This window comes from Epinephelus lanceolatus, chromosome 11, assembly GCF_041903045.1.
Source record: "Epinephelus lanceolatus isolate andai-2023 chromosome 11, ASM4190304v1, whole genome shotgun sequence".
NCBI classification, from domain to species: Eukaryota; Metazoa; Chordata; class Actinopteri; order Perciformes; family Serranidae; genus Epinephelus; species Epinephelus lanceolatus.
In genome coordinates this window covers 24,323,964-24,350,219 of record NC_135744.1, presented here as the reverse complement: position 1 = coordinate 24,350,219, position 26,256 = coordinate 24,323,964, and the positions used below count along the sequence as shown (strand labels likewise).

The 26,256-nt window shown below is 40.2% G+C and overlaps 1 protein-coding gene across 2 annotated transcripts in view; it reads left to right on the top strand.

Moving 5' to 3' along the window:
- Nucleotides 1-26,256, top strand: part of atp2a3 (ATPase sarcoplasmic/endoplasmic reticulum Ca2+ transporting 3) — a 73,172-nt gene that overhangs the window by 31,778 nt on the left and 15,138 nt on the right. For both annotated transcript variants that reach the window (XM_033644438.2, XM_033644445.2), the window contains exons 6-10: nucleotides 6,922-7,002; nucleotides 7,193-7,278; nucleotides 7,634-8,098; nucleotides 22,887-22,975; nucleotides 25,474-25,576. In XM_033644438.2, the coding sequence (XP_033500329.1) occupies nucleotides 6,922-7,002; nucleotides 7,193-7,278; nucleotides 7,634-8,098; nucleotides 22,887-22,975; nucleotides 25,474-25,576 (824 nt within the window). The remainder of the gene's footprint in view (nucleotides 1-6,921; nucleotides 7,003-7,192; nucleotides 7,279-7,633; nucleotides 8,099-22,886; nucleotides 22,976-25,473; nucleotides 25,577-26,256) is intronic.

Here is a 26,256-nt window from a genome sequence, read left to right as displayed (position 1 = left end):
AGTTACATTTTCCGTTATGTTCGCGTTCGGGAGGGGCTGTTGTGGAGGTACTGAGCATATGACTGGATAAATAGAGTTGGATGACACTGCATGAGTTGTTTGATATAGTTTTGCTGTTATTACACGCAGACCTCTTTTATTTCAGTTCATCAAGAACTCCCACCGTGTCTGGATTTTTCACTCACCGCAGAGGCGTGTGAGAAAAACAAATTTTTCTTCATGAGTTCAACGTCACACTCCATCATTTGTCCTTTAACCGTATATGGCAGAGGAGGTGAGACTATTTGGCTGGAGATGTAAGTGTGAAACGCTCTGCTGAAGACTAGGCAAAGCTATTCCATCTTATTTTAAGTGCAGAATTTACTGTCAATGTTTACTTAAAGAAGAGGTATGATAGTGGTGTTATGCACACTGCTGCATTTTTGTAAAACACATACAGTCATGTATTAAGTAGCTTCATTCTGTCTGACATAATTTTGTTGCTAAGCAGTTTTAAACAGGGGTAAACAGGAGGGAACTGCAGCACGCACTTTTCTCACTTAGAAAATATGTGTGTCAGATCTCCTGACTGAAACATGTAGGGATAATGGTGACAAAGAAAACAAATTAATATATTCCTTTCCTCCACTGATTTCCCAGGCTTTCCTGGACTTCACATTAGCCGGTGGTTATTCCATGGGAACTGGATGCTAGGGGGTAAAATAAACAGTATGGAGGTATCGGAAAAGGACACTGTTGACCACAAGTGCCTTTGAGGAGAGAAAAGAACATAAATATATTTACTCAAGTTTCCACCGCCTTCTTGTAGGTACACTGCCGGCGATGCCAACCACGGTTACGACACAGTTGTGATTTTCGCCTCCACTGGAACTTTCCTGGGTTATTTAAATGGAGTGACTGCAGCGGTCAGATTGTCAGGAACTCCTACAGGGTTTACACAGGACCTGAAGAGATGGAAACCTGCACCGAGCCATTCCCACTAACAAGTCACGGTTATCCTGCACGTGAATCAAGACCCCTTTGCCAGTATATTATGCAACAGATTTTGTTTGGAGTCCAGGTTTACCAAATGGAAGGAGAACTCCGTCTGTCCAAACCAGCTGACCTCCTCGTTTGTTTTGATCAAATGTGCTACGTTCCAGTTTATTCATGAATTGTGAGGCAGATGACAATTTTTAAAGGGGACCTTATATGCTTTTCCTCATTTTCTGTCATGTAATGTTACAGTGACAGATGTTCATATTAATCGTGGCCAAAGTTTCAAATAATGAGGTAAACTAATATTAAAGTAATCCCTGTGAGCAAAAACCTCAGGCCTCAGACCAATCTGAATACTCTGTTTCCAACAAGACAAGATGACATTGGCTCATGACGGATTTCTTTATATGGCCATCTGCTCCAGGGACACTGCTGCAAATGTTTATGTTACATACGAGGCTACATGTAGCTACATGCTAACCTCACTGAAACATTTAATCTGGGTTGCTGATGTTGTTTATTTCTCCCTAATTTCAAATCACCCTCCATTTAGGGTTTAGTTTAGAAGCTTCTGTTGATTTTTCAGGGTAGAAAGTGCCGCCATACCACAGTGGTTGCGGGTCCTTAGAAAGTCTTAAATTGTCTTAAAATCAGATTGAATGGGTCTTTATTTTTCTTTGTCATATCACCAATATAATTTCTGGTGTTGGTACCATAGCAAACAGAATTTTAACAGGAGGTAAACACCATTCGAAGGGGTACCAGACTTTGACACAACACCTGTATGTGTGCAATGCCCCTATTTTCACCCCCTCAATGCACACGTAATGAGTCTGCATCATTAAACTAGGACCTTGCAAGCTATAAGAAATGGGAAAATGCAAGTGAAAAGGCAAAAATCTTCAACGAATAACAACGATTACTTGTGGTGTTTCAAACGTGGTAAAATGGGGATCATGGCGGTGGAATTGCACATGTAGAGCTGTAAGCACAGAAAGTATTGTCAGGGTCATTTTTACTGTTAATTTTGAACTGACATCAATGTGTATGCTTGGGAAGAGTATGTTTTTGCTTTTGGTGTGTGTTTCCATCGCAAGTTCTAACTTTTTTATACTTGTAGACACCCTGTATACTCCGTTACAATCATTTCTTGGCTGCAAGTATACTGCTACGTGTAGCTACATGCTAACATGAGGGAACATGTTGATTGCAAATTGTACATTTCCTGTATTTTGGGTCATTTTGCTGCTTGGTTTAGAAGCTTTTATTGTTTTGTCAGAGTAGAAAGTGTATTTTGTAGTGCCGTACTCTATTACAATCATTCTAGGGCTGCAAGTACACTGCTACGTGTAGCTACGTGCTAACATCAGGGAAACATGTAATCTTGGTTGCTGATGTTGGTAATTTCCTAATGATTTTGGATTATATTCCTAATGGAACATGTCCAGTTGTGGTGACCTTGGTTTGAAGCATTAATTGGTGATTATAAAGTGCTAATATTCTCTGTTACAATCATTCCCTGGCTGCATTGACGGTGCAGAGACGGAAGACCCACAAATGCTGACCAATCAGAGCAGACTGGGCTTTTTCGGGAGATGGGGTTAAAGAAACAGTTGCTAAAATGGAGGGTTTAATACAGAGGGTGAATACAGGTGTTCCAGCACAGACAATATGATGAAAATGTAGTGTTTTTGGACATCAAAGCTTGTAACCAGGTCCTCTTTCATATTTTTTTTTTTACCTCTTTTTGGTCCTCAATGCAAAGAATAATCGGAACTTTCTAATTTTTAATAGACTGCTTATCTAACGTCCGTGTGGCTGTATGAGGATACATTTCTCTTCTAGCAGATGGAGAGTGTCTGTGGGAGGCCGTGGCAGAGAGTGGATAGGGGAACAGGAATCTGTGGGTAGGCGTTTGAAAAGCCTCTCTTTTCTGCCCTCGGCCAGTCCTGCTACAGTGAACCTGTAGCCCCCAGCCGTCTCCCACACAAACACAACACACACTTCTCTCCCCCTCCGCCTCTCCCACTCTTGTTCTCTCACAACCCATGGGTGTCAGACGGAGAAATGTAGAGAGATACAGAAATGGAAGCACAGGCTATTCAGCTACACACACACACACACACACACACACACACACACACACACACACACACAGCGTGGCTTCTTAATCTCTCTGTCTCTCTCCCTATCTCTGTCCCCGTCAGGTTAAGACTGTGAAAAATTCCCCTCGAGGTCTCAGAACATTGAGCAGACGTCAAGAGTTGATGATGGAGCTCTGAGAGAAACTGAGAAAGATCAAGAAATAAACACAGAAACTTAGCAGGGCGAGATGAAAAGTTTTCACTGTCAAGTGTGCTGGTACAAAAGAAGTACGTGAACAAGGAAGAGCAGAAATTCAACTAGATGTCTGACGTAATTCATGTTGAAAAGCCACAGTCGATCCACTGCTGAGAAGCCTGATAGCTGAGGACTTTGCAGTAATAAGACACTTATTACCTAAAGTAATGATCAGATCTCCTCCCTTGTCTGTCATGCTGAAAAGAAACAAATGAATAATATTACATCTGTCTTTCCCACTCCTCTGCTCTGAGATCAATGACTGCATACATCAAACCATCCATTTTTCACCTGCTGGCCCTGTCCTGCTATATGAAAATATTTCCAGTTCATTGTCTGGCTCTGACAAAGAAGAAGCAATAACCATTTTGTTTTGGGGCAGTAGATACTTATAATGGTCTGGCTATGAAATACGAGTTTAATATGCAGGCTTAATAAGCAGACAGTAAGACTGTGGTGCAGAAGATGAAATGCATTTAGTAGATTTAATGCATCTGTAGTTTATGTCTGACATATGTAGGGAAGTGGTGTGCGGAGAGAGTGAAGAGAGAACAAAGGGGAGAGGAAATAATCAATCATTTTAACACAGCTACGTGACTCCATCAAGGTTGTATCAAGCCATTGTTTACCTGCGGCTGCAGCTCGAGCTCTGGCCGAGCCCGCCGCTGATTCTTTGCTCAAGGATTTATTGTTTGAACACGGACATTTGATAGGGTGTAACAGTGTTCACCTGCAGATGCACTCCTGAGAGGTTCAACGCAAGTCAGCCCTTCAGAGAGCAAGTTCATCTGGTCTTCTGCAGGATGATGTGTTTCTGCTCATTTTTTAGCCATGCTAACAGTTTGGCTCTATGGGGAATACAATGTTGATCAGTCGGTACACTTCTTTAGTCCAGATTTAAATATCTCAGCACCTACTGGATGGATTGAAATTCCTGTACAAAAATTCTTGGTCCACAGAGGACAAGGTCTTGTTCATCTAAAGATCCCCTGATCTTTCCTCTGGTGCCACGAGCGAGTTGGCATTTGTGATTCAGAGGGAAATAGCTTGAGATCTATAGGTTGTGTGGCTGGAAAATTTGTTAAAGATATTCAAGGTTTCTATAGGATAAATTCTAAGGACTAGATTGTCTTCTAAGGATCTTTTTCTTGAGGGCCAACAGCAGGGCAGTGTGTTCACTTACTCAGTGAATTAGCACAAAATGTTTTATTTTGTAGTTTTATTTAGCTAGGGTTACAGCAGTATGAGATTTAATGATATTAAAAACCGTCTCAGAAGATTTCAGGGTATCACGGCATTAGAATTATTATTCTTATCAGTCAGAATGAGCCTTAAAGGAATGAAAAGTGAAGTTTTTTTTGGGATTGAGCAAATGTTTTATTTTTAGAATTGAAAGTTGAAACCATTTTTTTAAGGGAAGTACGTCTAAAAAGTCTCCCTTTTGAAAATAACTAAAAGGTGAGATTTTTCCATCAGCTTCCTTTTTTCTTTTCAATATCGTCAATAAGCAAATATTCACAGTATGATAACCATCAACTTTCATGTCACGGTATTCTTTGAAATCAGTATACCTCTGCAACCCTATATTTAACCTGAGGCCTGTACTGCAAAGCCAGTTCAACTTACCCAGGATACTACAAAGCTGGTTATCAACCAGTTCATTCAAGTCTGGGTTTTCATCCAGCCACGAGCACGTTCATGTGAAAAAGACAGGGTTGTTAGTTGTGAGGGACATCTTTAGAACCATGAACGAAGTAGGCTGCTTCATATCGTGAGATGAAATGGTAGCAAAAGCGTCCGCGACTACGAGACAGTAAAATGTCAGTGGCATGGGATGTAAATGGCAATCTGTAATCGTAAAATGGAAAGTGTAGAAACATTGAAAACACTATCCAAAAATTCACTGTCATCTGAGAGTATTTTTTGCTGTTCTCTGAATATGTCACATAGAACACTTTAAAGTGACACCAGACTGTTTCTGAAGTAAAGGGTGGAAAAGTAGCTAATGTCTAATGAGGTCTATCGGACCGAAATGTTGCATTTATAATAACGGGAGCCAATTAACAGTGTGTGGATTATTTTATTGATAGAATATTATCTGATTTATCCTAGTTCTCATCACTCAGGTGTCTCGTTATTTTGAACTGTAGTGATGAATCAGAGTGTGAGATATCAACAGTCACTGTGGACTTAAATAAACTTTGCTTTAGTTTAAATCCTGCTAAAATAATGTGTTTAGTGTGTAAAGGATCCCTGTGTTTGTTAAAAACCAGTGGAAACAGAGCCCTGGAATAATTAAATAATTCTGCTGACCTATAACAATATAGACTTCTCTTTTTAACCTGAGACTCCGGACTCATTCATGGATACTGTTTTCTTCAGTGATCTGACTGGTCAGAGGTCGGTGTGTTGACAGGCTGTTATCAGGTTAGCTGTTCGGCATAAGTTGCCATGGTGATTTTATCCCGGTAAAAAGTGAACCAACTTCGTAGTGCTGAAAAGCCAGAGTTAACCCTGAAGTTACCTCGCTAACTTCAAATCCTGCTTCGTGGTACAGGCCTCTGGAGAGTCTCATTGAGATAATGAATCTCTTTTTCAAGACTTTGCCAAGACAGGAAGCACCATAAATAAAAACACACTCTGGCAGACAGAAAACACAAAAAGAGACAAAATGAAAAGGAAGTAAAATTCAAGCAAGGATAATTCTAGTATAGGTAAACAATACACATTTGAATTTTGGATTTATAAGCATTTCATATTATTTCATCGGGTGTCAAGTCATTTTTCAGCATACTTCATACAGAGGGTGCAGAATACAAAAATGCCCTTTTTCAAATGTCCATACTGCGAAATATCTACCCTAATATGTGCAATACTATAAATTCTGCCACTCAATCTGTCGTTTTATTATTATATCTTGCTTTTATTTTTTACTGCTTATAACCAATCACTCAAGTGCAAAATACGTATTGTTAACTGTACAATATCTGTACTTCCATCAGTAAATAATGTAAAATCAGCCATTCAGTCTCTCTTTTTTATATTCTGCTTCTTTTTTATGCTTCCTAACTTTGTTTCTACTGATGTTTCCTGTCCCTTTGCTGCTGTAACGCTGCAGATTTCCCCACTGTGAGACGAATAAAGGATTATCTTATCTTATTTGGAACAAAAAGCATGGAAAAATCCTAAGAATGCAATGTTTCTATGTGATAAGGACACAGGCACTATGGGAGCAGTCCAAGAATTGCCTTTTCTATATTGTACAGACATTTGTTCCCAAATGATGTACAAGCCCCTGCCCTTTCCTTTGAGTGAAATGTCTCAATAACTATTGGAAAGACTGCTGTAAAATTGCTCACAGGGAGAATTAAGATAATGCAAATGGTGAACATAATACCTGCTAAATCTAATCTAATCTAATCTTAGTTTCCAGTACTGATGTTAACATATGGCTTAAAGCACCACTGTGTCTGAGTATAGCCTCATGGCTGCAGACTCTGTCTTGTTTAATTTGAAACACTTGCAATTCTTTTAAGCATTTAAATATATCTAATATATTGTTTGTAATTCCAGCCTGATTATTTTTTTTCTTTTATCTTTTAGTTGGTGACAAGGTGCCTGCTGACATCAGAGTGACCTCAATAAAGTCCACCACCCTGCGAGTGGACCAATCCATCCTCACAGGTATTTCCCCAATCGAGCATGCTCCTTTACTGCATGAATTAAGAAGATAAATTGTTGTGTCTGTGATGTCACTCTCTACGCCTTTAGGCTGTGAGTGTAACTTTGTTTGGCTCCGTCACTGCTCAAACAGTTACCTGTCACACTTCCAGATCTAATCCTGTACAATTTTCTCTTGCAATTTTTCCTTTAGGGGAATCCGTGTCCGTCATCAAACACACTGACCCTGTTCCTGACCCCAGAGCTGTCAACCAGGACAAAAAGAACATGCTGTTTTCCGTACGTGCATCTCCCTGCAGCTTGCTGTGTATCTTCTGCCTTCATATCAGAGGCTGGTGTTGTTATAGGCAAACTGAACCACCCTGACTTTTGATCATGTAGTTGAACAAAGTTACTGCTGTTCTCAGAACGGTTGTATCATTTCTGTTTTTTCCTAGCCACCATTATAATCTACATAACATAAATTAGCCTGGCAGCTAGCAGACTCATGTTCATGTGTGGTGGTAGCTGACGACAGGGGGTCATGATTTTATAACCAACTCAGAGAAATGAAAATCAAGCTTCTCCAGTATTAAATCTCCAGCATTTTCCTGCTTCACTTCTCCAGAGTCATTACTGTCTCTCTCTTTCTCAGGGCACTAACATTGCAGCAGGCCGTGCCATAGGAGTGGTCGTTGCTACTGGCGTTTCCACAGAAATCGGTAAGATCCGTAATCAGATGGCTGCCACAGAACAAGAGAAGACACCGCTGCAGCAGAAGCTGGACGAGTTCGGACAGCAGCTCTCCAAAGTCATCTCCCTGATCTGCGTGGCTGTGTGGGTCATCAACATCGGCCACTTCGGAGACCCCGTCCACGGCGGCTCTTGGGTCAGAGGGGCTATTTATTACTTTAAAATTGCTGTGGCACTAGCTGTTGCCGCCATCCCTGAGGGGCTGCCCGCCGTCATCACCACCTGCCTGGCACTTGGCACGCGCCGCATGGCCAAGAAGAATGCCATTGTTCGCAGTCTGCCGTCAGTAGAGACACTGGGCTGTACCTCCGTTATCTGCTCCGACAAGACGGGCACCCTCACCACCAACCAGATGTCCGTCTGCAGAGTAAGTGACCTGGTTTTTGTTAAGTGTTTGTTGTGTTGTTTTGCTGACAGACCAATGTATTATTTCATTCCTTTAATATGGCTGAATGAGGCGTGTCATACTCTATAATACCAGTGAAATTCAGCCTCAATACTTCCCAATAACTTACTCTACACCATGGTAAATAACAAAACTCAAAACATTTAAATTACAGTTTAGTTTTACCATTAATTCCTAATGATCTGCCTCGAACACAAAGTACTAGTCTTTGTGGTGACAACAAGTGCAGATGCATTAACCGCTCCACACTGAAAAGAAAAGTTATTTTTTTCCTGAGGCGAGCATATTTTGTGAATTCTAATTTTTCTAATAACACTAGAACATTTGTAAGCGTAAATCTTGCTCCGTCAGGTCTGGAGGAATCTCATTGCTGCTACTTGTTCGTATATGGCTTGGTTTTGTTACTAGATACATTTAAGTTATCTACCAAAATAACCCAGTACCGAGTAGTTGCTAAAAATATTCAATCAAGCAATACCTGCATTCAGTCCTTTTTGCATCATGGAGTCTGATCCTGGTTCGTCCCAACTCCCTACCGGATCAGCAAACTCAGTAACTGCCATCTCTGAAGCTCTCTTCCCAGTTAAGGTCAATGTCTAACTAGTTTTCATGAGCTAACACAGCAGCAGTCACTAACATCCAACACTGAGCCATTAAGCAGTCCCAACAAACTCACACAGACACCGCAATGACTCAACTCTGTCGATAAACCCGTTAGATAATGTTGACATGTGAGCTAGCCCTTCCAATGTGGGCATGTGAATAGGCGGACTCTCACCAGCTCTCACCTTCCCTCAGCAGCAGCTACAACCTATACAGTGGCCGAGATGCCATCAAAACAGAAGTATGGCTATACTACACGCCACTCCATCCCCATTATGGAATTAAGTATGATATTGCTATCACTTTAAGGGCACTGGTATTGTAATTTTGTAAACAATATGAGGATGGTCACATTTTAAGAATTCTGGCATCGACTCAGGATCACAGTATCACTTCTTGTGACATTTAAAAGCCGAACTGGTTCAGAGCAGTAGTTTGATTGACATTTCATAAGAACCTTCTGGGAATTTTAATTTGAAAAGTGCTGTAGAGGTATGCTGTTCATTATCGATCCCAATCTCTGCACTTTATTTGTCTTTTAGATTTTTCCTTTTTTCCCCATGTGTGGTTTTTTTGTTTTTTTTGTGCTGGATGGAAAATCCTTGTGCTGTTGTAATGTTTACTTCCAGCTGGCAAGTTTGAGATAACTGCTGGTGGAGTAGCACAAGCTGGCATGACCCAGCAGCACCCAGCAGCACTACAGTGTATCACCTGATCAGCTCACACTTACACACACACACACACACACACATACTGTACACAGGTTTTCCAAAATGTCATGTCGCCTGAATAAACACAATACGGTGATCTATATCCTCCTGAACGCTCCCTGCAGGTTTCAGGGTATAAATAGTGTATATATAATTACATCAGACAACAAGCACTGAAAGATCTTATCCACAACTATTCACAAGTAGTTATGTAGCACACGGCCTCACCCTTTCCTTTGTCTGTTAGTGTGTGTGTGTGTATATGTGTGTGCTCTCTTTGCTTCAAGCACAGAGTAAATGCCAGAGCTCCTGTTTGTCTTGGCTCCTGTTCAGGGCTCTAGCTCTACACACACACACACACACACACACACACGCACACACACACACGCGCACACACCTAATCTCAGTTAACACCTCTTGTCCTTACATCCTCGATCTCCCCTCTCACATCAGCTAATGACCTCAGCGGACGGTGCTGGCAGCTCATTCAGTGAATCTGGACACTTGTTATTAGTTATTAATTAAAGGCGACCTATTTTGCTCGTTTTCAGGTTCATACTTGTATTTTGGATTTCTGCTAGAACATGTTTAGATGCTTTAATATTCAAAAAACACTTTATTTCCCTCATACTGTCTGCACTGGAAAACCTGTGTTCACTCTCGCTCTGAGACGCTCTGTTTTAGCGCGTGTCTCTTTAAGCCCCCCCTCCTGAAGAAGCGCAGTCTGCTCCGATTGGTCAGCAATTCCTGGTCTTGCCGTGGAATGACTGTAATAGAGAATAGCGGCACTTTCAACTGTGAAAAAACACCAGTAAAAGCTTCTAAACACAACCGGACATGTTCCAGCAGGTATCTAATCCAAACTGTCTGTGCTGGAACACCTGTATTCACCCTCTGTATGAAATGCTCCGTTTGAGCGACTATTTCTTAAAGAACCTCCCCCGAAAAAGCCCAGTCTGCCCTGATTTGTCAGCATTTGTGGGTCTTCGGTATCATGCTGTCTCTGCACCGCCATGGCAGCAGGGGAATGATTGTAATGGAGAATACTGGCACTTTGTACCATTTAAAATCACCAGTTAATACTTCAAACCAAAACTTCCACAACCGGACATGTTTCATTGGGAACATGATCTGAAATGAGGGAGAAATTATAAAAGTTTCTATATTTTCATATCAATATAAACGTACAACAGATAGACATACGACAACCACAGCAATAACAAACACCGCAGCAAAAGGTATAAAATAATACAATAACACATAATGTGACAACATATGACATAAAAGGGGGATATACAGTACTATGCCTTATTATTAATAAATGAATTCAAATATCTGAAGGAGTACATGCCATATATGGAAAACTAGAAATTCAGGAATGTTTGGCAATGCTGCTCACTGTCAGTCTAACACAGTTTCAAATATACCATGTTGAAACACAATTCTAAATTTGGTCCCACTGACCATATCAACTATTCGTTCCATACCAAGAAGACTGGAGAACTCAAGCAACCAAGCTTCTGTTGACAAAACATACTGGCTTCTCAATTTTCCAGTTCAACAATATAATTCTCTTAGCAGCCAATAAGGCTCGGCCTACTGTTTTCCAGTCTTCTCTTGACTCAACTTGTGCAGCTCTTCAACCCAACAAGCAAACCAGAGGACACAAGGAAGGATTTATATTCATTATTGCTGAGATCGAATGACACACCTCCGCCCAAAAGGACTTGACCGCAGGGCAGTGCCATAACATATGATTCAAAGGTCAGTGTATGTAATGTAAACACCTGCAGTAGTGTGTCTGGAGTGGATGACCATATAAAGAAATTTATCACGAGCTGGCGTCGGCTTGTCACGTTGGAAATGGAGTATTCAAAATAGTCTGAAACAGAGTTTTTTGATTACTTGCTCATTCAAATTTAAATGACACATTGCTACTATGTCAGGAAATAGTAGGGTTGGGAATCTCTCTGTGATAGACGATTCGATACGTATCTAGATACACGGGTTATGATACGATTCAAAAACGATATATTTTTAATACAAAACGATTCGATACAATTCGATACAGTGTAGGAACAATACGATTCAATACGATTCTATGGTTAACATTTGTTGATGTAGACATAAATCATACATTATAAAATAAAGAAGCCAAATCTATAAAAGTGACATTCTTACAGTATTTTCAAATTTGTAAAAGACCACATCCCCAAGCATTGTTGCTGTATGGCACTGGCAAAAATAAAATAAAAAGTCAAACAACAACAAAATCACATGTCAAATGTATTTATTTTTAGACATGGACCAAAAAAAGTCTTACTGAATGAACATCATTTTGTTGGATGGGATCAATATAAAAATGAGAAGAAGTTTTAAACTTTAAGTGAAGTGAAGTTTAAGTAAAATTCAAGTGTTTTAGACCTACTTGTTGTGTTGTTTTTATGGTATTGTCTGTGTTTTTGTATGTATCTTATATGGACTTGAGTCTGGAATAACGTTATTATAACGCTGTACAATATAAACATAAAGCAGAATAAAATAATAACATGCAATGTAGGGGCAGAATCTGACATCTCCTGTTATTAGTTGATATCATGGACTGTGATAACTAGCAGCTTATCACTGACAGCATGTCAGACTATTTCTCTGTGTTTGCTACACTCTGTGTTTGTCATTTATAAAAAGATAAATCACTTTTCTATAATACATCAATGATATTACAATGGAATAAATTACTTATTGACTTATTCATACTTCAAAAACAGCATGAATAAGTGATTAACATAGGGGGGATCAAAATAAAATAAATAAATAAAATCAAAATCAACCAGCCACCCTCCTCCCCTGACAAGTAAAGAACAGTCCCTAAAGTGCGGTGAGGTTTGTGGAAATGTGAACGGCTCGTTTCTCCTCTGACACGCCACATACCTGTGTGCTGCCAAAGCTCGGCTGTTCAGGTATTTCTGGGCAGTCATGACACAGACGAAGACTTCTTGGACCTGGAGCTGGGCTTGTTGGTCGCCGGTAAGCCGTTATCATGTGCCGCCATATTTGACAGGAATACGTATTTCTGTCTGTGTCTGTGACCCCCCGTTCAACCCACAACCGGCAGGATTCGCCTTTAGTTTCTGCTGCGGCTTGGCTGCTCCCTGGTTTATCCAACCAGCATTAGCTTCTGTTCCCCAGCTCCACCGGTCAAGCTGGCATTGATGTTTACATCCATTATCATTGTCAGTAATGCCTGCTACAGAGCATGCCGCCGGCTCTCGCGTTGTTTTCGAGATGCAAACTGTTAAAGTCAGTCAACCGATTGCTAGTCTCGCGATACCCGAATCCATGACTCTACAATCGATTCATCTAAGGATTCATGGCTGATTCGTATCGATTGAGGAGGCTGCTACCGACATAGCCGTATTTCTCGCTTGTCAAACCGGATATCCGGTCGTATCGGTTAATCGTTCCCAGCCTTAGGAAATAGTAAGGAAAAATTAACCATTCACAGATTGGCAAACGAACATACAAATTATAAATCATGGCAACACGTACATCCACAGAAAGAGTCTCCAAAAAGCCCAAAAAAAAAAAAAAAAAGTAAAATAAAATAAAAATACATTAAGCCCAGATCAGGCCAAAGACTGGCGATGAGACCAAACAATGTCTCTAGAACGATGCAGAGAAAAGTTGTAGCGGTTTGAACTGGTCGTCTGAGCTTGACTCAAGCCGATTGACCGATTGATTAATTGCCGCTGCTTACTTTTATTATTGTGGCGTATTTATGATGAATACAGTCCATCTTATTCTTGTTTTGTATCTGTTTTTCACCGTTTCATCACTGTTACAAATGCAGCTGTAGCCAGTTTCTCACTATCGCTATCCTCATTCATATTCTAAGAAGCTACAAATTATATTCAGCCACAAAATAAGACTGAAAAGCTGCAAACAGAGGAGAGGTACAGAGAGTTGTTGACTAGAGATGATACATCGTCTCAAGTAGTTGACTTGGTGTGAACCGGTAGGTTTTAAGAATGTTGTAGGAGGGCGCATTGCAAGTAGTTGCCTGTTTCAACTTGTCTTGTGGCCAATCTTTGGTCTGAACTGGGCTTTACAATAAGTTACTTTTGACCTTTGTAACCTAATATATGTAATTACAGGAGCCCACAGAATCAAAAACCTGTCTAACCTATCTTTACATGGAGTTTTGCTGTTATTTTTTCCATTGAGTACACTTTCATTAACCTGTCTTGCCACTGAGAGAATGTGGGAGGCAGTGGTTTCAGCCAAGATAGAATTATCATTTTTTGGCCATCAGTGAAAGAAGATGCATCCATCCATCTAATTCATTGCTCCATCAGGGGTCGCTCCTTTAATAAAAAACAATGGGTCTAATGGTAAGTCATGTTTAAAATGGCCAGTATCTGTGAATGAATCCCTTTCTAGTTATTCTTTAATTTCAGACAGTCCCAAAAAATGTGTGTAATCTCCAACCTGTTGACACTCCTTATGGTTTTTGATTACTTTTGCATATGTTTACCTCATTCTTTGAAACTTTGGCCACGACAACACTGTAACCTTATACATAATAATAAGGAAAAGCATAATAGGTTCCCTTTAATCACAAACTATTAATCTAGAAAGTACCAGAATTTGCCACATTTAAACCCCACCAGAACCCAACATGTGTAAGTAAATTTTCAGAAAAGAGAGACTCGATTTGTATAGACCCAAAGATAATGGACTCAGTCCAAAATGCAGCTGACCTGAGCAGCCCCTGATCGAGAGAAAAAACACCAACACTGGCAGCATCTTAATGTGCTATTGATTAACAAGGACAAAGCAGAATATAATAATATCCTAAGAATGAATTTAAAAATGAAAACACATGATTTGAAATATATTTTATGTGCCTCAAAGACTTAATTTGAAGAAATAAATGGAAGTCCTGTTTTCACCTATTTTCACAAACAAAACAGTCTGCAGCCAACTTTGAAAGTGACAGATCGTATTTACTTTCTGAGCAATTAAATGTCTGTGAAAAAGTCTAAAAAACAATTGTCATTCCTGAGGATTCGCTACTGATTTTCTAAAATATATTCTCTCTTGGTGATTATAACACAGACGTGTGACCAGAGCTGACACTGTGAATTCTCAGTTCAGGTGTTTAAAATATTAATGCACAAACTTTAGACCCATAGCTAGATGTGACCAAATTAGACTGAAGCTGCGTTTTGAATCACACACTTTTTATTTTTTACTATCAGTAAGTACTGCAGCTGCCCTTACAAAGTTCGTACTGTTGCATGGAGTATGAATGGTGGGACATACTACTTCGATATAACGCTGTGCCTTGAACTTCGACCCTGTCATATATCCATCCCAGTTCGTAGCGTGAAATTTGATGTAAAAAGAAAAGGTAGACAATTTGCAACGCAGCAATCTTGACATTGTACCTTGAAGATAAAAACCAAACACCATTCGCCAAGGTCAAACCAGAGAGCTCTGCTGTTGTTACTTCTCTATGTATGTGGTTTTAACTTTAAAGTCTTAACTGCACACATTGATTGATCATAGTCATTGCAGCTTCTGTCAGCCGTCAATGAGATGTCATCCATCTGCAGCGTCTCTTGGTGAGCATTCTGTGTTCATCGTCTCAATTCGGGGGTGTTTGTGGGTCCCCAAACACAGCGCAGTTGGAATTCTTTTTTTTCCCCCGTCAGCAGCATTTCGTTAAGTCTGAGTCACAGGGTGGAGAATTGATCATCCAGCCAATGAGTTTGTGGTCGGGTCGATCTGAGCTGATCAGATCTGATCGATGGATTAAAGGAGGAGCAGCTGCTGCAGAGATGAGTGAAAGCAAACTCTGTTGCCGCCGTTACACGGGCCCAGAGTTGGACTGCTAGGTGTGTAGTTTCCATGGGAAGGCAAAGGGTTTCTAAGGTAGGCTGGAAAAACAATAGAAAACTCTAAAATTAGAGCACTGCTGTTTTAAGAAATGTAGCGTTCTATTTCTGTATAAATCAACGAATGGTTAAGTTTTACTTACACTCCGCCTGGCTTTCTGCTGCTCTGTCTTTGCCTACACTACACTTTGCCAGGAGAGTGGTGCTCTGGATAACCCAACAGTCGCCTTTAAAAATTACAGCAGTGCCCTGAATAAATGGCCCCACTTGAAAAGTAGAAAATCAATTTGAGGTGGCAAATGCTGATATTGTGGCAGTGCGCCAGAAATTAATGAATGCCTAGGGAAACCCTGGCATTGGAATGGACCCAGCCCAACTCCAGTTCCAAGTTTGATCTTGTTTCCAGGAATATGAAGACCTATAGTAGATGATCTTCACAAATGAACACCACTTTTATGTTTTTTGAAGCCTAAATGCAATCGCTAGAAGTAAAAATCTAACGCTAGGCTATAAACATGACTTCATTGTCACCACAGCAAGACGGTTGTCAAGTCGTGTTTGGTGTGATGACGTTCAGTTCTCTCTTTTAGCCACTTGTCAGCAACCGCCTTTTTAAAGACGTGTGCAAGCTTCAGAATTCACAAATGCGGTATATACTGATGTATTTTATGTGGTAGAACAAAATGTGAAAGTCTCTCAAGCTTGTATTAACCACAGATCTTATTTCAGGCATCTAACCAAAAACCCATTCAAATAAAACATTGACTTCCAGACAAGGGAACCAGAAGTGCTAAAATGCTAACTCATATTCAGGTTTTAGGACTCATTCCTGCACCACTCCCTGATAAGTGCTAAAAAAAAGTGGTTTTCAAAGTCATCTAGTTGTGATATTGAAAGACTGTGGTTAATGCAGAAGCTGATTGTCCTGCAGACTACATGTGCCCTGGCTGTGCTTGGACAGAACAGGAAAAATGATTTTATCCTTCATATGACCTCCTGTGTGTCTATTGTCTCTGTATCCATTTTATTTTCGTGCTGTTTCAAAATGGAGTTGGCATCAGAGGACTGTGCATTTCCTGTACGGCAGACACTGCTGCATAAAAGCCCCTCCCTCCCCTTGCTCCCCAAGATGACGTGGAGCATCCGTGTGTTTAATGCGTAGCGGCAGGGAGTTCCCTCTAGCAGGAGGAACGCGGAGGAGTGATCTCACCACAACCCCTGAAACCCTCCCAGACAGAAAGAGAGCGAGGCAGGCTGTTGCTGGTAAATATTGACCTTGTGCTTCCACCTGTACTCCCCGGCCTGCTGCTCTCAGCTCTCTGCTGGGAGATAAGGGGGCACATACACATTCACACACACAGACAAGTCAAACTTCCGCTCTGCAGGTTTTTTTTTGTCTTGCTGTTTCCTGGAGATAGTCATTTTGGTGGTTGCCTAACTCGTCCCTCTTCATGTTCCCTGTATGCTCGGACTGCCGCTCTGTTTTTATAGGGTTTTATGTGTCGAGGTATAAATGCCCACATGAATGTTTGCCCAGGCTTATCCATCTGTGCTTATTCTCGGACTGGTCTCCAGCCAGCGGCCCTGATAGCAACATTAGTCTCTGTTGCCTCGGGGGTATCCCCGTATCCGCAGGATTTCCAGGGATTCCCCTCCGTATCCTGACTTCCCTTTTCCCTTTACACACACATGAAGAGACGGCGCACATAAAAAGGGTTACTCACCGTTCATTCCCACACACAGCACAGGGGAAGTGAGTAGAAGAATACAAACTTGTGCCACTACCTCTGAGTCACATGGATCACACTGTGCCTTGTTTCCTTGGAGACCATATAGTGAAGGAGAAACTGACCACAGAAGAAAGAACAACTTTATGCTATTCCTCAGGCCCTGCTTTGTGTGTGTTCTGTGTGCTTTAGTAGAAGTGAGTACTCATTGTTGATCTGTTATATAGCGAGAGCCTGATGACCTTTGTGAGATTAAAAATTGAGATATTTAAAGTTTCTTAAAGGGACGGTACATCCCAAAATAAAATGAAAAATCAGTAAAAAGAGAATAACAGGGCAGACCTGTGCTGCTGATTCAAGTAATGTTCATTTCAGGATATCGTTTGAACCTCAGCGTTGCACCCCGACTGCTTTGTCAGAAACACAGCAGCTGTTGTATGTGTTTACAGTGCAGCCAAACAAACACACATTGTTTTAATAACCAAGTCAGGCAGATAATTGGACTTTTTCCATGATGCCATGAGTGCGTTTGCACACAACAGCAGGTCACAGTAAATTTGGTTAACGTACTGAGAAGTTGGAGGTTCACAGCCTGACATCTGCAGCTCTTCATCTAAAACCGGAGATGTACTTGCTTTTAATTAGGCATTCGCATGTGCATGATGACTGCCTCCTGTGTCCTGTGTCCATTTGGAGCATTGGTGGTTAAATTCCGCAAGATACAATACGCACATGAATGGTTGGGGCAATGTAAGGCAGTATGGTGAGGACGTGACAATATGCTTGGTTTGGGGGCCTTAAATACCATCTATGATGGTGCTACTGTCACTTTTTCTGCCGTGATCTTAGAATTACTAATATAGTAACCTTCTCAAGTGTCGACATGTTTATTGTTTACATTAGGGTTGCCTCAGATTAAGAATTTTCCAAGTTGGACCAGTAGTCGTAATTGGAGGACATTAGTCGACTAGTTGCCCGCATGTTAACAATATTAATTTAGTTATTAATTATATATTTGGGCACAATGGTTTGAGTTGAAGGTGTGAGAAAGAATAACATCAGTAACATTGTTAACACTGTGCTACATTACAGAGAAATACAAAACGTACTAATGAACCTTCATTAATATAGGCCTATATTTTATCTACAAGTGCACATCACACACTGAGCGAGCCGCCAGTTAATGATGCTGTCGGCTAATGGGCATGTAGCTACTTCCATGTTTCAGATGATACGTCATGTTTGTAGTCGACCAATGAAGATGAGTTTACATATCACCTTGGGTTCGTCCTTCACCTTCTGCCCGACATGTTATTAACTAGCCTGTCGAATAACCTCAGGTACCAGCCCTGGAAATTCTCCTGTCTGACTGCTGGGCGTGGCCTCTTCCTGTGTCTGTCCTTTCAAATTAAAGTCCCACATGGTCCAGTCATATAGGTTTTGATTTATTTTGACAAGGCGCAGCTCCTAATAGAGTTTCACATTTGTTCTTTTTTTAAAAATGAAATCTTGCTGACCTTTCTGGTCGACTAACGTTTGGTCGACTATGAGGGGGCAACCATGCAAATCTAGGAGTTCCACACAGTCTGAACTCTCTGTTGTGCCTCTATTGGAATCCATCAGTAACACATGAAGTATACAGCCAAGTATGTATGACAAGAATGGCAAAGGGACCGTAACGAAAGCAGCTGTAGACCACGACCTCTGGTTACTACATGTACCTTACAATGTTTAATAAAATAAACACACGCTACAGAAATTGGCTCCAAAGCCTGGTGCACTTCCTGAGGGCCTGGGTTGTAGGATTTGTTGGGTACAGTAATACTATAGTGTATCACAGCTGTGTGCTTATGGAGTATTTTACAGCAACTTTGAAAGTGGCCAATAATCAAGGACTGGAACTATCATTTCGTAACTTAGTTTTTACACAGGGTCACTTAAGGTGCAAACTGCCTTAAGGCCCCTCTCAGTTTCAGTTTAGAAACTTAATACAGCTGTGATACTGTGCCAGGAGAGTGATCAGAAAACAGAGAGGCTGATAGTGATGAGATAAACATTAATGCTGGTTTACATGAATGCATTTTTTTGCCAATACTTAATGCATAGTTAGGCAATTTAAATGAAAAATGCAACAGTATATAAAGAGGTAATCACAGAATGGAAATCCCTTTAATGGCTGTTAGCTTCAACTTCAAACCTCCCTCCCAACAGTGCCACTGTTTACTGCAGCGAGAGACGGAAAACGTCAACACTGTTGATGTCAAAAATTACAAATTGCATGTTCTCACAAAAGCTATAATCTGGCGGAGGCTATTATTATGATTCAGTGTGACAGTTATTTATAACCGACTTTAATCTTGTCCAGACTAGACTGCATCAGTGGAGTAAATGCTGTAGCCCTGCTGCCGCACAGAGTTGTTAAGGAATAATTACTCCATTAAAAGGCTGAAACCTACCTTTTAGGCTCAGAGGGGCGACAGCTAGCTCTCGTCTGAAGTCTGCCATTGATTTTGTGTTCCTCTTTAAATTGGTGGAGGCTGGTAAGTCACTGACACACACACAAACACACACTGACGGAGGAAATCAAGTTTAACCAAATAGCTGCTTCATTAATTCTTCAATCAGTCTGATTTAATGGAGTCTCAAACAGAGTTAAGTGAGGTCGTAGGGATGTTTTCCCTCTGTGAGTGTGTGTGTGCTTACACTCTAACTTAACTGAATATTAATAAAGGAATGGAGGTCAAGGGCGTTGGGAATGTATGTGTGCCATTCAGATAAGATGCACAGAGAGGCCTTGGACTGTGAATGGTTGTGATGTATCTCAATCTTATAAACCACCGGCTACAACACTTGTCATCAATATATTAGTATTAGCAGTGCGTCACCCTTCCTGAGGGAATTTCAGGGGAAAAAAGATTCGCCAACAGAGCAGCCAACAAAGCAAAACCTTGGAGAGCTCTGGGACTGCAGCTCTTTCTCTGACTCCAGCTTTGTTCTCCAGCAGTCAGCTGAGGCGTGGATGGCAGTGTGAGTGATTGATGAAGCTTTACATCAAGGCGTGAGTGCAGTGTAACTCCCATGTCACCTGCGTGTTTAGAAACACTAAAAAAATTGGGGAAATAAGTGGCGAAACTGCGAGCCTTCGGACGTGGAGATTTTCTCATGAACTCGACCACTCCAGTGAGAGTGCTTCCTGTTTACAGACACTACTTGACTTTGATAATGCTTTACAACCTAGTATTTATCCAGAGAGAGTTGAGAAGTAAGACAGAAATATTTGGCCTTTTGTGAGCAGCATCCTGCTTCTTAGTATTTTCACAAGACGCAGCCTTGGATGTTTATTTGAAGTGTGTCTGACACCATGATGGGGCTGTGTGTGTGATGATACCGCCATGACAGTAAAGTAACTGCTCCACATGTGCTAACATCACCACTACAAGTCCACATCGGCATACTGTGGCAACAAAGGTGTGACATCACCTCTATGGGCACATATAACTCGAGGGCGTGCCCATATCTGATAGCTGCCCACAACAGGTTTTGTTAAATGAAACATTCAATGATTAACCTCTTAAACTTTGATTTTTAACCCTGTAAAATGGGATTGTTTCATTTATACAGGCATAAATAATACATTCTTTCATTTGCAAATGAAAGGCTGAATTCATTAGCAATAATACACACTTTTACTCAAGTCAAGTCAACACTGATCCTGAGCTGCTTACATTAAAACTTTTACTTGGCATCACTCAGGATCAGCTCCACTTGTACATTACTCAGTTTAAAGTGGTTTACAGGATCCACTACACTAGGGCCAAGCTGACAACTCTTGTATCAGGTGCTCTTTCTCCTCAGCAGACCACACACACAATTTTCTCTTGGCCAAAGCTTGACTCCTTTTGGTCGTACCTTTTTGACACCCTCTCTGGGGTTCTAAGGATTCATCTAAACCCATGTCCCCTAACTCCTAAGGATTTAATGTCTTTTCTCCACCTAGTGAAAATCACAGTCAGAGGATCTGTGAAAAGATTCCACAAAACTTGGGACCATGTCTCTCTTATATTAACTTTCTAACTTTTTATCCCCTTCTTTATCTTTAAAATTGTATTTATTTTTGTTTTATTAGTTTTATTTTATTTTATTTTATTTTATTTATTCTCGTCTTCCTTATCTCTTATGTCACTCAAAATACACTTCAGGTACCAAAAATACTCATTATTTGCTCAATAACTCTTTTTATCCCCGTCTTTATCTATAAAAATGTATGTATTTTTATTTTATTAATTTAATTTATTTTATTTTATTTTATTTAGTTATTCTCTTCTTCCTTATCTCTTATGTCACTCAAAATACACTTCAACTTCCAAAAATACTTATTATTTACTCAATGACTCTTTTTATCCCCCTGGCTTTATCTTTAAAATTTAATTTATTTGTATTTTATTAATTTAATTTATTTTATTTTATTTTATAATTCTCTTCTTCCTTATCTCTTATGTCACTCAAAATACACTTCATGTTCCAAAAATACTCATTATTTACTCAATAACTCTTTTTATCCCCCTGGCTTTATCTTTAAAATTTAATTTATTTGTATTTTATTAATTTAATTTAATTTAATTTAATTTATTTTATAATTCTCTTCTTCCTTATCTCTTATGTCACTCAAAATACGCTTCATGTTCCAAAAATACTCATTATTTACTCAATAACTCTTTTTATCCCCCAGCTTTATCTTTAAAATTTAGTTTATTTGTATTTTATTAATTTAATTTAATTTATTTTATAATTCTCTTCTTCCTTATCTCTTATGTCACTCAAAATACACTTCAAGTACCAAAAATACTCATTAAGCAGAATGGCCCATTTCAGAGTAATATTGTTCATATTTCTGGATTATAATTACTGATGCATTAATGTGTTCATCAGCTGGTAAAGGGGGAGCTCATTTTATTTACTTTATATTTCCCTCCACAGATCAATAAAAATATGGAAAGCAACAAATAAATGTAGTGCAGTAAAAGTACAATATTATCCTCTGAGATGTAGTGGAGTAGAAATATAAAGAAAAGGAAATTTTAGTTGAGTACCTCAAAATTGTATTTAAGCATATGATTGAATGTACTGTGTTAACATTCTACCACTGCTGACATTGTGACTTTTCTCTACACCATGTTTTACCATTTATTTTTATTCCATAATTGACTTTAGTTAATTGTAGCCACAGCGACCACAGTTTATGTAGACAAGATTTATGTCCACACAGTATTGCAGTACTGTATAAAAATGTCATTTATATGTTTGTTCTGACACTTAATGGAAAATACAACATACACAAAATTGTTTTGCATCACAAGAATAAAGTGAAAATGTCTTAAGAATTAATTAAAATTTTCAGTGTAAGTGCCAGGCAGAGAAGAAAAATAATTCAGAGGAGGAATTTGTTCTTTTAATCTCACGATTAAAGTCAAATTTTTGAGAATAAATGGACTAACATTAGCACAGATGGCTGCAGCTACAGATTGCCTTGTTGAGATGAATACTTGTACTTGAGAATCAGAAGCAAATGATTTCTCTTTTAGCACAAACAGAAAGTGGTAATAAGTATTAGGTCTTTGTGTCGAAAATTGTGTAACTGCTCAGAGGGAGAAAAAACACACAAACATGAGAGAGGTGGCTGCATTTGTGCGAACTGGAGTAACTAGTAATGGACATATGCAAAGGTATTTATGGTTACACCTGCGTGTACTCCACAGTTTGGGCTAATAAGCTAACTATACCACCTCTGTTTGTGTTTTCTCTGCTCCAGATGTTTGTCACAGACAAAGTTGAAGATTCAACCTGCAGCCTCCATGAGTTCTCTATAACTGGTTCTACGTATGCCCCCGAGGGACAAATGTAAGTATTGCACTTTAAACATTATACTGGGGAAAGTCTGTCCACCCTTACACCTCTTTATATGAACAAAATATCAGTGTGCTTTCTAAAATGTCACCAAAGCATTTTAACTCACAAAGAACCCTCACACCTTCTGTCCTCTCATCCTGGCCATGATGAAACTCTTTTTTCAAAACAAGATATAATAAAAATGTAGTCGAGCACATGGACATCGGAACTATTTTCTGAGGGGGGGTGGGGTTTTTGTTGGGAGGGGCGGGGGAAGCACGCACACTTATCAATGATTAAGGATTTGATTTGAAGTCATTTTATAATAACATGCAGTTATAAGACAACTAGAATGGATGAACACGGCATCTTTATTGTTAAGAAAATGAAACTTTGATAACTGAATCAAGCCATTTAAGGACCATAACAGCATTATTTGTAACCTTGAATGAAAAAAAGAAAAGTCTGCGCCCCTGACTCAGGGCTTCCATGCATTTCCAAAAGTGGAGCTTCTCTCAGTTGACCTACTGATGAAGATTTTAAGCAGGGTCGAGACATCACTTTCATCCATAAGGTCACTGTGAGCGTTCATAATGGCCAAATGTGTTAGTCTCTCCTGCGTCATGGTGTTGCGCAGCCAGGTTTTCAGCCTGCTCAAGGCTGAGAAAGAGCGCTCGGATGCAGGGCAGGGCCAGACAGAGCTTAATGAGCTTCTCCACCTCCGACAGCATGGAGCGGGTTTGGGGCTACAAGGTTTGCAGGATGGACATAACATCCTGGATGGTGCTAACTTCTCGTCCCCTACACACATCCCTCAGTATGTCCAGCTCAAGGCTTAGCCGCTCTCGTGGAAAGGGGGTCAGTTCCGGGGAACCCACATCCACTCATTTCCCCTGAGCTGCCTCAAGAACTGCGTGCTCTCGCCCTGCAGCTACGCGGAGTCCCTCCTGATCAAAACGCCGCTCCAGATGCAGCCTGACTACATACAGTAGCCTATGCCAGATGCCAAGGCTACTGTATGTAGTCAGGCAGGCTACATATTAGGGATAGACCGATATGGATTTTTTAGGGCCGATGCCGATACTGATTTTTTTCCATCACCCTTAGCCGATGACCGATTATGGACTGCTGATTTTCTTGAGCCGATATCTGGGGCCGATACTGCTTTTGCTCCCTCAATTTACATTAAAAAAAAATGACACAATGATAACAAATATTACAGGTCTCAAGTTTAAAATAAGAAATATTTATTGAACAGTAAAAAATACTAAAACAAGATGGAAAGTTGAGGTAGAACAGGTAGAATATTATTATTATTATTATTATTATTATTATACATTTAAATAAAAAAAAGAGTTCAGTGCTCTTAAATAATAATGTCTTTATAAAATAAACAAATATTTAAGCTGAAGCATAAATAAAACAACAACTACTGTACACAGTAGGATTCAACAGCTTTGTTCAACTTAACCACATACTTTCAAATGAAAAAAAGTGCCAGGGAAAAATAAATCCGCGAACCCACGCGCGTATCGGCCGATGCCGATACAAGTAAAAAACTCAAATATCGGCCCGATATATCGGCCGGCCGATGTATCGGTCTATCCTTACTACATATCACATCAAAAGCATAGATCTAGGCATTAATGATATGAAAGAGATAAATGTAAGTCAGACAAATTGAGTTTAAATTCAGATTCTTTATTTTTTTAAAGCGTAATGCAGTGGGTAGGGAGGCTGATGGGGTGCAGGGGGGCGCACCCCTAGTTCCGACTAGTTCCGACGTCTATGGTCGAGCAAACTGTGGTGGGCTGTGGTCCAATATTTGTCACAAAAAGTGTTTATAGCTCTGCTTTATGGGTTGCTATGGCAATTCCTGCGATAACCAGGGAAATAGTTAGTGATCCTGTGTGCATATTAACAATGACAGAAACAAAAGGGTTTTACACAGTGTTTCAGTTCTGGGGCCATATCAGGAGGAGGTTTTAAATCTCAGTAAATGTGGAGGAATATAGGTAGGTGGCTGGTCATCGGGTAGGAGAAGGACTTTACAGATGATTGTGTTTGCGTGTTGTTTATTTTGCTGTTTGGTGAGTACAGGCAGCGCTCTGACTCTGCATGAACCTGTCGATTTCATAACAGCAGAGTGTGGGTTATTGTGTGGGAGCTTCGCTAGCAACGGTTGCAGTCTCTACTGGGAAGGGATCCATGGTTGTCATGCAATCAGCACTGCTTGTCGGGCACGCATGCACGCACACACACACATACATACACACACACACACACACACACACACACACACACACACACGGTTTACTACTGTACAACCACTGCTTTTTTCAGTCAACTTTGGAATGCTAAACAACTGAATGTCTTTCCCACTCATACATATTGATTAGGTTACTGTGTCTGAGGTGCAGCGAACCGTGAAGTGTTTTTCCCTTCTGTTTTGCTCTTATGTGTGATGTTTTGTGTGTGTGTGTGTGTTCGTGTGTGTGTTTTATTTCCAGACTTAAAGGAGACAAGCCCATCCAGTGTGGAGACTTCGATGGACTTTTGGAGTTGGCCACTGTGTGCTCTATGTGCAATGATTCTTCACTGGACTACAATGAGGTCATTACCACACACACACACACACACACACACGTACACAGATAATTGTATAGGTGCAATTAGTTTCCTCCTCTACACCTAACATTATTTTAAAGGATAACTCGTAACATTAATGGGCAACTTTGCACCATCAGTTATTGTCACTACATTACGGCAAGGATCCCTTCAGAGACAGACCTTTGTTAAGGAGTGAGATCCTTTTTGTTTCACCAGAAACATCCCCATTATCACCCTTACCAAACCCACCAGACTCCATTTAATTAAACAGTAATTTTAACGTTGATAGAGCCAGCCTATTGTCACACCTAACTGGGTGGATTAAGGGTTTACTTTAACCAAACCAGAGCTTGTGATTGTTGGAACAGTGGAAAGGCAGACCAAGACGGTTTTTGTGAGTTTTGTTTAGTTTCTGTTGACTTTGAATTAAGCGTGTTTCACGATGATAAAATGACTGTTGATTTAAATGGAGTCTGGTGGGTTTGGTTATAGGGACTTCAGGGCTGTTTCTGCTTCACAAAAAGGATCTCACTCATTAACAAAAGAGCCCAAAGACCAATTTTTGTTGGTGTACTTTCCATAATGTTGCCATACACTTAAATTAACAATCTGTGCCTGTCAGTGGCAAAAACAAACTTTCAGTTGATGTACACTGACAGTGCACAAATGCCTCTGCCGGCTGT